We start from the raw sequence: 13630 nt of genomic DNA, 5'->3' as shown, positions 1-13630 counted from the left end.
CTTATATCCTCATTAAGAATCTCAAGAATATTAATAATTATAGAGATAACATCACTCACTGTAGTGTTCAATATAACCTTTATACTTCTATCTAATCTAGTTTCAAGAATTAATCGAAAAGTCGGTTTACTGAATCATTTCTTAATATCTATTCAATAGCAAGCTTCATAATATAATAGTGTATGGCACGATTTATTTAAAAAAAAGTAAATTTTGACGTTAGCTAAGTTAAAGATATAGATATTAGATAGCGTCACTCGTATTGTCATTCGTTGTCTAGGTATGTGATGATTGGGCGTTGTAAAACTAAAAAAATACTAATAATGTGTTTTCACTGTATTAAAAATATAGCTTATTGTTACTTTTAACCGATACTAAAGAATCTAGTCTGAATATAGTTTTGGAATAGCTTAAAATGCTATAAAGAATCGCACCAATACCTAGTGGAAATACATTTCATAAATTGATTTCTAAGGAGTTAAAAAAAACTAGCAATGCCAGAGCAAAGCAACGATTACCGTGTTGTTGTGTTTGGTGCTGGAGGTGTAGGAAAAAGTTCTTTAGTGCTACGATTTGTTAAAGGCACATTTCGAGAATCCTACATACCTACCATAGAAGATACTTATAGACAAGTAAGATTAGTTTTTATGTATATCGTTTGCAATTTCATACGGTTCATATTTATTTTATTTTGAAAACTAAAACTGTAAAACATTTTTTTTTATTTATTCTATAATATGGTAGGTACTATATGCCAAATTACATTCGTAGCATTTTTTCAATCAGTATCATATTTATGTGAGTTACATTGCTTATGTTGCCTCTGTTTAAATTTTCAAAACTATATAGCCTGGACATACTTTAATTTTGAAATTGTTAATGATCTTTTGTCTCAATATATATTGCCAACTTACTTGAAAAATATTGGCTATAAGCCAATAAAGTGCCTTGAAAATGTCCTTTGCAGGAGTACTTCACATTACATGTAATGTATTTATAATACTATTGCTTATGTAATATTAAAATAAACTAACAATTGATTAAAAATATTAACATTTCTGAAAATAGCAAAAAAGTTATAAAAAATGCTTATGCCACAAAAAGTCAGAGTCCTCAAGTATTTTAAATGTGATGAAAAGAACAGATGTCTTACTATATACATATAAATCATTGGATTTTCAGGTTATAAGCAGCAACAAAACAATTTGTACTCTCCAAATTACTGATACAACAGGATCTCACCAGTTTCCAGCTATGCAAAGATTATCCATAAGTAAGGTAAGAATTAATTAAATATAATAATTATTATGGAATATAAAATATGTAACCTATTTTGTGGATTTATTGTCTTAAAAATACAGTTACAAAATGTGATGCATGTATTGCAGGGTCATGCATTCATTCTTGTATATTCAGTCAGCAGTCGACAATCATTGGAAGAATTAAAACCAATATGGCAGACAATAAAAGAAATAAAAGGTACAGAGTTGCCAAATATTCCAGTGATGCTTGCAGGAAACAAATGTGACGAAAGTCCAGAAATACGAGAGGTATCTGCTGCTGAAGGACAAGCACAGGCACAAACGTGGGGAGTTTCATTTATGGAAACTTCTGCTAAAACAAATCATAATGTTACTCAGCTCTTTCAGGTAAAATATATTTTGAATTTACTTTATTTTTCAAAGTATTTCTGAGAAACCTTTTTTGTATTGCTTGTATTAGGATAAAGGGTCTCCTAAACTTATGTTGGCTTCTGAACATTTTTTGTATTGTTGTTTTGGAAATCGATACAAATTCTATAGTGTTATCTTTTATTAATGTATTTTTATAGACCAATAAGGTATTTTTATTATAAATTATGTTCTACTAAAATTTGTTAATATTGTAATAAAAAAATCACATTATCTGCTGAGGGTTACAGCTTTATATTAATTGGTAAATATTTTTATCAGAGTATTTACATTTCAGGAACTTTTGAATATGGAAAAGAACAGAAATGTCTCATTACAAGTTGATGGTAAAGGTAAGAAGAAGAAAGAGAAGGTGGTTAAAGAAGGTGGTGAAGCATCTGCCAGTGGAAGAGAGAAATGCCTTGTCATGTAATGGAAAGAATTGTTTTTTATCTCATTTATTATTAATTTCAAGTAATAAGCAACATTGCATAATACATGACAATATAATAACCATTTTATGTAATGAGATAGTATAGGTTAGTAAGCTAAAAATTATTGGTATTGAAAATATGGCCAGTCCAAGAATTGAAACTTCTTTTTAAGCCAATATGCAGAAATCAATATTTGCTTGCATAATATTATATTGTTTTTTAAATTTGTTGTCATTTTTCTTTAATATTGTTATACAAATGATTATCATTTAATTATAGTAGTTGTAAAATATGTTACCTCTATTGGATAGATTTCATATGTGAAAACAATGGACAATCATATTATACATATTTTCAGAGAGTTTTGTTGCTTAGGATGTATATTTTTGATTTCTGCTACAAAATCTATTAAAAAGTAGATTACATTACACTGAAATCAAAGTACACAATCCACTGAAAAAGGTTTTTTTTAAACCGTTATAGATTCAATAATTGATTGCATGTAGTGTTGTTTATTACTTGTAGACGATTATAAATATGCTGTATTTTTTATTCTAGTCACAGTAATTTTTAAAAGGATTTATTACATTGCATTTAATTAAGAAAAAAAAAAAAAAAATTATTACGCCTATTTATGTTAATGGTTCTATTGTGATGGATTAACTCATCATCCTCTAAATTTATATTTTGCTAATAATAAGAATTGTTTTATTTACACTAGTTGCATATTACATAATATAATGACTGATGAGACAATTCCATATGTTAGTGTGAAAAATACAACGAAATCGAGTCTATAGGACTTAATGTTATCAAATTGTGTGCTGATTAATATAAACAGTCATGATGCATTTTTATAAGTATATTTTGAGTATTTAGTACCTGATTTTTTTTTTTGCATTTTTGAAGGATAATAAATTTATATAATATTAATAATGTTTTTTTTTATGGAGAATTGCAAAGTATTTTTAATGTTAATTTTATATCTTTAATTTGTGTTAGTTGTCATATTTATTTATTTTGAATCGTCCTTGTGATTTTATATAATACAATTGTGTTAATGTGTCTTTATTGATCTCAACATGTTTTTTTTTTTAAGTTATATGATTAAGTGACATTGTTATTGTTAGATATATAAGAATACTATTAATTTGCAAACGAAAAATTGTAAGGATGTCATTGCGAGATTTTTAAAGAATGTGCCAAAATAGTTTATTTATATAATATTTATATACATTACAGTTTCATTATTAAACTTAAAAGTTAAATTAGTATACAATTAGTGAAAAGTTGGCTAAAAATAATTTGAGTGTTATTTAAATTATAATTATGTGTTATATGTTTTTTATTAAACTGCTTTTTATCAAGACACTTAGCCCACAAGGAGGATCATAATATTCCATTGTGTGCAAATATTTAAGATTCTTATAATTTTAAACAGTTTCTTAAATGCTGATCAAATTAACTTTAACGAATTTGGTGTTAGTTTGAATGGTCATTGGTTAGTGAATAGTGATGTTGCTATAAATGATCAAAGATTGTTCGCTTGCCATATTTAAAAACTAGCGGTAAATCTCGCAGTGACATTTTTTGTTAGTGTCATTTATTAACTTATGCATAATTGCATACAATAAAAATAACTTATATAATTATTGTAAAAGTAGCTGTCGCTAGTTTTTAATTCACTTTATTTAATATCGTTCACTTACATATCCAATTAGAATTGTCCATAGTTTAAAAAATTATCTAGTCTATTATCCTTATCACGCAACTTATAGTGAGGTTATCTTTAGGAAAGTATGTTATTATAGGAAGGTTAAATTTGTATGAAATTGTTTAGACCACGCGTTAATGAGATTTAATTCTAATGAGCTATTCACTTAATTACTATCGTATAAATTATATAAATAATTATTTGCTCGTATTTCAATTTTATAATGAGCTTTGCTTTCAGCATAATTTAAAAATTAGATTTAAAATAAAAAAAGATTGTTAAATTGTTGAAACTGGACCAAAGTTGTTTGATGTTGATTGAGGTATTATTACCGTAATTTAATTTGAATGTAAACGTTGATATATTGTAGTAGGTACTCATATAGTAAAGTCTAGGATACACACGTGTAAAACTTGAAAAAAGCGCATTAGGATCATGCAAATTCTTACTGACAATAATATGCAGTGTTAATTTTTTTATTTTTTTTTTCGGTAAGGGTTAAAGTAAAGTACAACTACGTATTCTGACATGCTGTTATACATTCAAGAAATGTGTGTTATAAGTAAATTAATTATATAATAGCTATGGATGTATGTTATTAATGTTACAAGAATCATATGACCTAAATACACACATCAAAGTAATAAATCAACTCATTAAATACATCTACAACGCGGGCATTTTTCTGTATTTTTGACAACTTGGATGCAAAATTTCATATTGATCGGTGGTGTGGTTAGTACGTGGAAGCAGTTATGTATTATTAAAACAAACTCACATTCACATTTTTAATATTCGAATGACATTATAAATGCGAATGAGTGATGCCCATTTCTCGTATGCCTTAAATCGACTTTTACGCATGTGTATTCTAGACTTAAATGAAAATGTTTTTATCAAGCTCAATCATGTAATATTATTAAATAATCATTATATTTATACGTAACGTATACAAATATGGTGCCTTTGGTTACCTATTTTAATCAATTTATGTATTGTTCAAAAATTAAATATTATTACATTATAATGAGAAAACTATATGCCATTTTTATATAATGAGTATTACTATGAAGGAAACCTCGTATTTACATGGTTGAGCTATTTCCTAACTACTATTTTCTCTATTTCAACTTCACTTCTTCAACTTTGCAAAATTAACGTATACTTAGACGATTATTGGTCATCTTAAGTCGCAATATAATATTATTACTATCTTAAAAATTAATCAACAAAATCATCTTTTCTTTTTTGTATAAACTAAAACAGACACATTCTCTTAAATGTATGCATTTTCTTATTTGCATGAACTGTAGTAGTTCAGCTTACTTGTTAAAATATTTTTCCAAAAGATCGAAATAAAGTAGCCATACTAGATATTTCATAGGTAGATTCAATTATACGCTAAATAAAATTCAATTAGTTAGTTGATCTGCACTAAAACGCATGTATAACAATGCAGCTGTAAACTGAATTTATTGTACAAGTTTAAAGGGTAGAAATAATTTAGGAGCTTTACTAACTCAAAACTTCTATATTACAAATATTGATTCAAATTCGTTCAGATATAGATATTAGACGAAACAACACCAAAATCATGTTAACGTATAAAGGTGCCCAAATAATAATGGCAATAATATTAATGTAGACACATAAATGATAAATTAATATAACGTTTCATAAATCATCCGGACACATTTAAACTTATGGTCTTTAAAATATTCTCATTTTATTACTTAGCTACATAGTGTCAAAACATGAAGTAAATAAAAATAATCTGCGTTATTTGACAACTGATGAGTGCGATAAATAACTACACATAAATCGACATATATCCTAACTAATTGCTTTTTTATTTTTGACGAATTCAATGAATATCAAAGGCTTCTATTCAAGCAAATAACCTTTATCTATTCTAGGGATTTCTCTTTAACTATTAAGACATTCAAATTCTATGCCTAAATTTATACTTTAAGTAATTAAACTATAACTTAGTGTTCACATTAATTTAAAATGGTTCATCATTGATTAGTCCATATAGATTCTACAGTTAAACTAGAGTAGGCTAGTCGAGTGTAGTGGCGCCACACGAATATTATGGTTAAAGCTTAGCTGGATTTGTGCAAGAGGTATATAATGAAACTTATTATATCAACCCACAAGTGATAGTTGTACATATTTATAATGTTTTGTTATGTAATCAATTATGGGGTTGCGAATGTTGGTTGACCAATAGCGTTAGAATGTAAGAAATTAAATCGAGATTAGAATTTGCTTCTTACTTAGATACTGTTGTATCATTTTTTTTTAATAAAATAATGCTTCTTTTATCTGAACGAAATATTTCTAGTTGATAATATATTTTAATTTTCTTACGTGTTGTAAGTCTACTACTCACTAAGCATCACAAAAATGAAATAAAAATTAACATTAAAAAGTTTATTTATTTACAAATTATATTAAAAAAACATGGTTATTAAAAACATTTGTTACAATACTTAATTAACTTGATTAGACTTCGAATTAAATTTACATTTAAAATTAAATAAGTTTTATTTTTATACTATCCCAGGTTATTTATAGCTTATCACATTTAAAAAAAATACATTTTGAGTGAAAAGATAGTAATAATAAGTGTTAGTCGAAAATTAATTATATTCCTTTAATAAGTAAGGAATTTATGACAGACAGTTAAAACTAGACAAACAATAAAAAAAATTTTCTAGACAAATTAATAAAAAAAATTTAAAGAAGATTGTAACAAGTCTTGACTACAGATTAAGATAAACTTTGTTACAGATGACTGGAATGCTAAGTAGGTACTAGTTATTATTATTCAGATAAACAATAACTGATTTTAATCAGTGATCTCCACTTCCATTATGTTTATATTGTTGTAAAATATTGTTATTATTATACTGTTCACTTTCATAATTAGGCAATCGTCCAGTACTTGCTGATCTGGTCAATTTTGATTTATATGTCAGTGATGGATTGGAATTTTGTAGTGGACCTCCTTGTTGTATTTGTGAAGAATTAACAGAATTCAATGCACGTGTGTACACTTCTAAGAGCTTCGACAAATTTTCGCCACTAATTCTATCTGTATATCTTTCCCCTTGAGGTGCACCAATTGGCTCATGAACAATAGTATTTTGCATGCTTCTATTACGTTGTTTTAATCCAATACTGACAATACCCAAAAAACTTAACTTAAATGGAATGTTTAGAATATAATTGAAGATTATCATTATCAGCAAAAATACCAGGAGTATCATAAAAGTAACAACCAGAATTCCATACATTATTTTATTCAATGGAAACCATAATCCATCTGAAAAAGAAAACAATTCTGTAAAGCACTGAACAAATATATTAAATTATAATCATAATGATATTTTATCAATACTAAAATTATAAATGTGATAGGAACTGTCTGTCTGTTACACAGCTATAGCATTCATCCAAATTTTAATGAATTTTAATATTATCTTACAATAACCTGACAACCAACCCCTAAAACCAGAGCAAAGAATGCAACAACCAGCATACATATATAAAAAAACTTACCAGTGATGCCATGAATAATAATTTTAATGGTTTCGCTAATTGTTATCATGGGTTCTGATACCAATCTGGTGAACATACAGATGCCAATTTTGAGTGGATTCATGTGTTTCAAGAATATAAGCGGATCAGGTGGTGGCACATGACAGTCCGTTGTCCAAATGTACCACTTGCAAGTGTTGACAGCTGTTATGAATCTATCAAGTTCTTGTTTTTCAGCCTCCTAGAATCATTAATAAAACTTAGTGTTAAACTCTACGTCTTTTCTTATGCTCAATAAGGTAATTTGATTGGCTTACCTTATAAGATATTAATACTTCATATAAATAAAGACCAATAATCACTAATATTATTACATGTTTATGTGATATATGATTCCATAGCCAAATTATTGTCAAGACTCCTGCTAAAATACTTGCAGCCCACATAATATATGTCTGGAAATAAAAATGTTCAAATGAACACTCATGATGTTAAAAAAGTTAAAATGCTGCTTGTACTGGACAATACACCGCTTATGTTAAATATAAAAAATTGGTATTGGTAATTTATTTTAGGTAATTATATATTTTACTGAAATGTTACCTTATATTCTATTAAATAGTATTGGAAGTATTCACTCCAAGCAAAGACAATCTTCTCACTGATACTTGGTTTAATTATAGCTTCCTCTATATATCCAATGGAACGTCTATACATATCTTCAGAATATGCAGTATTGGGTTTGATATAACCATCAAGAATATTCCAACGTTCCTCATTGTATTTCATATGCAGTGATATATCAATAGAACCATCCTCATTTTTCTGTAAGTTGAATATATAAATAACATATTTTATTCAATATTTAATTTTAAATAATTTCATCAAGGTGGTTTTATTAGTTGTTTTGCATTATTGTTAAAGCATATGTTAATTATAACAAAATGTCTAAAATGCTGTTAAGTCATTGCTAACATACCTTAATTTGGCCCCCTTTTAAAACAATGGTTAATATCCTTTTATAAAACCATTCACCAATTGCTATGTTATTGTTGGTTTGTACTTTCCTCTGGGGCTTGTCTTTAAGATCAGGTGGTATATCCTCGTCAATCACAATTGAATTCACATTATTCACGTAGTCCCAGGGCTCTGGGCCTATCTGTATATTGCATTTGTTAAGAGCAATATTAACAAATAAAATATAAAATAAAATATATATTTTAAACATGATTGAAGTTTGGAATGTTTCTTTTTTCAAAATGTCATTACTTGAGTATTTTCCACGTTCCCAAATATGAATATTTAATAATTTTTACTTTATTATAAATTTGAGTCGAACGTTGGCGACATGTATTTAAAATATAATAAAATGTCAAAATAATCAAAACACAAAACCTTAGTTAAATGTCAACGCAATTGTTCAACTTTGACATTTTCATAAGTATTGCCTACGCAGCTTATATACGTAGCGTGTTACGAGTTAAAAATCAAATTTGGTTTTGCATAACATTACAAATATCTATATAAAATCAAAATTTTTTATTTCATATTATCTGTTGTTATTGTAGCACCAATATAGTTTAACAATTTTTTTCGGGCATTTTTTTATACACGAAGACCGTTCTTTAATCTTTAGCATTAATAATGACAACTTTCATGTTTCCGTTTCCATCCCCCCATTCATTCAACAACAACACAATAGGGTATTCTACTTTGTACGAAAAAGTACTTCAGAATGTTAATTTTCAAAAAAATATATTTCGCCTAATAAACACATTTTCTTACCATAAAATTAAATACAATTTTAAACCTTTTTTATTCCCACAAAAACACTGTTAGTCATTTTCGGGACGTCAATTTGATTAAAACAACAGTTGTGTTTGTACGACCGGCACTCATTCAACGTTAACAGCTGTAAATATTTGGTGTTTTTTTGGGAAAATAATGAATTACAATCGCTATCATTGAAGTCTTATGTACAAATACTAGCATTAAAACTCCAGAAAAGTTACTTATCAAAGTATCAGATGATATTAAAATGACAGTTTTTGCCTATCTGACGCCACACTACGGCGGCTCGTGTTTTAGGTTACGTGATATGCGGACTACTATTTTATTATATTACGGCTTTTAATTTTAATATAATAAAATAATAATGCGCTTTTATGACTCAAAATTAAAATATTTAAGTATCATAATTTATTTTTCACTACCGAAATTATCCTATTTCGGAAATGCAGTTATTATTCTTGCCTCCGTTCTACGTGGTCATGATATAAGCAGTAGCTATTATTTTTTTTTATTTGTATGATGATAATGACATTCATTAAAATAATATTATTATTTATGACATAATAGTATTATTTTTTGTCCAGAGCTTAGAGCAATATCAATTTGTCAAATGATAAATTTGAATACTGTGGCAACTGTCAAGTGTAAAATTATTTTGATAACTAGCGAGCTCCTACCTAATAGCTATTAGCTATACTATACGTCTGATATACTAAAGTTAAGTCTAAAACTAACTTTTATAATTATTCTCGAAAAAAAATATTCCTGTGACACTTTTCTGAGCTGGCACTCGTACTAAGCAAGGGTTGTAAACAAAATACAGTATTAAAATTTAAAAAACGCAGCAAGCCCTGGAAAAGCAAGATTTACGATTTGTTATATAGTTATAATCTTATAAAAATGTCTTCAATTGATTTTGACCCATCTATTAAGTTATGCTTAAAATTTCTTCATTCAAGCGCGTCCGATTCAACAGAACAATTACGATTAACACTTGATGATGTGATTCGACAGACCTATGGCAATTCGAAGACTCTTGGACAAGTTTTACCTAAAAAATATCTTATTGAAGAAAAACTAGAATCTCCGTCACGATCGAAGCATAAGAATGACAAAATATCTAGTATTACAAAGACGGTTGCGATACCGCAGCAAAGTCCACAACAAATACAGATTCCAGAAAGAGAAAATGATGATGGGTCGGTTATGGACGGAGAGCTTGCTTTTGATTTTTTGCAAGAAGATTTGACTTGCGTCGTTTGCCGTCAAATTGCAGTGCAAGCAGGCAATCGCTTGGTAGAATGTGATGCTTGCCATTCACTTTATCACCAGGTAATTATATATTTTTAAAATTCTTGTGGACTACTGATTACTCAACTTTTTATTTGAATCATCGAAAAGTAATAAATTAGTTATTAATACTAAATTGGTTACTAAAAATATAAACTGTAAATTATACAAAAACTTAAGTTATGTATGTGAACTATTTCATTATCGTATAACTTAATACAATTCTTTTTCAGGATTGCCATAAACCTGTAATAAGTGACAATGACATGGCATCTGGATGGCAGTGTGCTTCATGTCTCACAACTCAAGGATTTGCAAGTGGTTTCACTAATACCTCATCATCACCGTCTAAATCCCCTACTCGAGTATCTGGATCTACAACTCCAGTCAAGATATCTTCTAGTAGTTCATCATCTTCTTCACCTTCAAAAGTTGTCACTCCTAATATTAACATAATATCAGCGGATAAAAGAATACAGATCATGAAAAAAAAGGCAGCAAAGCAACATGAGAAAAAGAAGAACAAATAAATTGAAATAATATGTAGTTTGTAACTGAAAACATGGATAATATACAATATTTAGATAATAAAAAATGGCTTTTTTTAATATCATTAGCAGACTGGCTAACCAGCTTTCTGATAGTAGATTGTGTTCAACACAGATATTGGTACTGTAAGAAGTATTAATCATTTCTCATAACCGACGTTTTGAACTAAGATGTTATATCACTTGTGCCTGTAGTTACACTGGCTCACTTTTACTTCAGACCCAAACACAACAATAATGGTGTTTTGTGGTAGAATATATGATATGTGGGTGGTATCTACCCATGAGAGCTTGTACAAATACAAAAGGGATTTAATGAAATATATGCACAGATTAAAAATACATAAAATTAAAAATAAGGACCATTTGGGATGTATTGTGTAGTAATTTAGTGAATATAGTAATTTCTGATATATTGAAAATTATTTGAAAATAGTTTTGTAGAATGTAGGTACATATTATTATTATTTTTTCAAAATTAATTACATTGCTATAGATTTTACATGTAGTATAAAATAAAAAATATCAATATTATGAAAATAATTAAATGGTTATAAAAAAATACTGACTTACAATATATTTTATTTGTGGGGTATTCGTTTTGTTTGCGGCTTCATTCGAAGTTTTTTGAATGTTGAATAATGGCAAGAAATATGTTTTACAACAATGACCCATTTATACTTAGATAAAATTTGCCGTATATCATGGAGGCGGGCTAACTATTTGGGTTATATTATAGTACTTTATCATGTGTAGAAACATGGGTGGATTCTATTATTTCTCTCACAATCAGATACAGGTACAGGTAATCTAATACAACCGATATGAGTTCAGGGCTAGGATAGCCTAGCTCTATTGCTGATTTCAATAGAAGAACGAGAAATGATAAACAACCCTTAGATTTAGAAATGCCATGTGATTATAGTGCTGTTATATTATGCACTATAAACATTTCTTTTAAAATATTATATTTTAAAAATAGTATATCTCATAATATAACACTATGAATTATTTTCCTACTTAACTCTATCCTCGTCTCCCAAATCCTCCCAAAATTCCGATCTCTTATCGGAAAATTTAATGGAATTCAAAACGTCATTGTTTCACGAATCCGAAATAATCATAGATTATTATCATTACATTATCCCAAACCTTTGCTGATTATAACGTGTTAATTCAAATTCGCTATACATGCTTTCTGGAGCGCGCTTCAAAACTCGACTTTTAACAAACAATTCCAATGTTTTAATATTGTCCTGTCGGGATTTGAATCAAAAGCTTAAGAATCTTGGCCAATAAAACCACTGCAATGACCGTATTCGGCACGGATCGGACCGAGGCATTACATCAACAATGAACATCAATTCAGTTTTAGATTTCTTCTGCGTAAATTTTTTTTTTTACCGTAAATCTTCAGATTTTTATCCCTTAGTAATTTTATGAATGTAGGTCGTGAAAAGATATTTATAATATGAGTCAAGGCAGAACTGAGATGAAATAGAGTAAAACTAAAAATATCTGAATCAAATACATATTCTGCGAGTACAAATACGGGCTAGAACCAATCTTGTTTAGTGTATAGTTTACGTTTATGTTCATCTCGCATTCATCGGCGGAGGAAAACATCTGTAGGTATAAAATATATCTCGTAGTATATAAATTAATATAACACATAATAGATAAAATGATATCACATGTAATGTAGATATACTTATTTACAAAACCGTACTGGAGCAGCGTGGTTGAAAAAGTGCAGGAGAGTAGACCTTTTGAATAAGTACTTAGGTACATTTCGCACAAATTTATAATTATTGATTATAATTAAAATAATAGGAAAGTAAAAAAGAAGCATGTATTCATAATTAATAAAAAAAACACAGTAACGTACGTACGTACGTAAACAGCACGGGTAAGTACACAACAATGTCTCATATTGTGTTACGTTACATACCTATGTAACCTGTGCAAATGAAGTGGCGTTAAGCTGGCGCGCTCGACCCCGGCGCATGCTAACAGACCCCAACGCCTCAGGCAACCCGGGTCCGCCCTTCCTTAACGCCATCATTGAATTTATACTTGAGTTAAAAAAACAGCACAAAATACCTATAAATCCTAGTGGACAACTCCCAACAAAAAAAAGGTTTCAAACTAGGTACTAGTCGCTTGCAATGCTTGTAGGTCTTAGCAACTTGTTAAAAGAGGGAAATACATATTCAATAGGTACATACCAATTCTTCATAGATAGAATTCTAGTAAAATTTATTCCAAAACAAATCACTGTCACTCATTAAAAACCAATCGAAGAGTAATTTGTTTTGGAACAGCTCTCGTTTTTTACTTTGATAAAAAAACTATATCAACTAACTTCCGATTTCTATATTTTTAAGAAAAAGAGCGCTTTTAAGGGCATTTCCGTTATCTTAAAAGTAATATTTTAGTAGTAATAAGTAACTAATAATACTTAGCTACTTAACAAAACTGTTCGCGAGTTATCTATCTGTACCTACCTCTATTAAAATTTCAATGCTTTCTGAATGGTGTGAGTAAAGACAGGATATATGTACCTACCCAATATTTAATAATATACTTAGTTACGAATTAATTTTCATAAACCGTGATTCTCAGGTATTCCTATTA

General features: G+C 28.4%; 3 protein-coding genes across 3 annotated transcripts; 2 read left to right on the top strand and 1 right to left on the bottom strand.

Moving 5' to 3' along the window:
* The first annotated feature begins 253 nt into the window (after positions 1–253).
* Positions 254–6364, top strand: LOC113393224 (GTP-binding protein Di-Ras2). The gene is made up of 4 exons (XM_026630006.2): positions 254–632; positions 1183–1278; positions 1389–1649; positions 1969–6364. The coding sequence occupies exons 1-4, from the start codon at positions 495–497 to the stop codon at positions 2101–2103; spliced, it is 630 nt and encodes a 209-aa protein (XP_026485791.1). The 5' UTR covers positions 254–494; the 3' UTR covers positions 2104–6364.
* A 99-nt stretch (positions 6365–6463) lies between these two features.
* Positions 6464–8716, bottom strand: LOC113393223 (uncharacterized). The gene is made up of 5 exons (XM_026630005.2): positions 8344–8716; positions 7968–8189; positions 7682–7819; positions 7386–7605; positions 6464–7149 (listed from the first exon to the last, which is right to left on the bottom strand). Exons 1-5 carry the CDS (start codon positions 8590–8592, stop codon positions 6677–6679), a joined length of 1302 nt encoding a protein of 433 aa, XP_026485790.2. The 5' UTR covers positions 8593–8716; the 3' UTR covers positions 6464–6676.
* A 1141-nt stretch (positions 8717–9857) lies between these two features.
* LOC113393424 (integrator complex subunit 12) lies at positions 9858–11045 on the top strand. The gene is made up of 2 exons (XM_026630293.2): positions 9858–10487; positions 10679–11045. Exons 1-2 carry the CDS (start codon positions 10056–10058, stop codon positions 10973–10975), a joined length of 729 nt encoding a protein of 242 aa, XP_026486078.1. The 5' UTR covers positions 9858–10055; the 3' UTR covers positions 10976–11045.
* The last annotated feature ends 2585 nt before the right edge of the window (positions 11046–13630 follow it).

This window comes from Vanessa tameamea, chromosome 6 (genome assembly GCF_037043105.1).
Source record: "Vanessa tameamea isolate UH-Manoa-2023 chromosome 6, ilVanTame1 primary haplotype, whole genome shotgun sequence".
NCBI lineage: Eukaryota > Metazoa > Arthropoda > Insecta > Lepidoptera > Nymphalidae > Vanessa > Vanessa tameamea.
The sequence above is the reverse complement of the archived record's forward strand: the minus strand, read 5'-3'. Positions and strand labels throughout refer to the sequence as shown.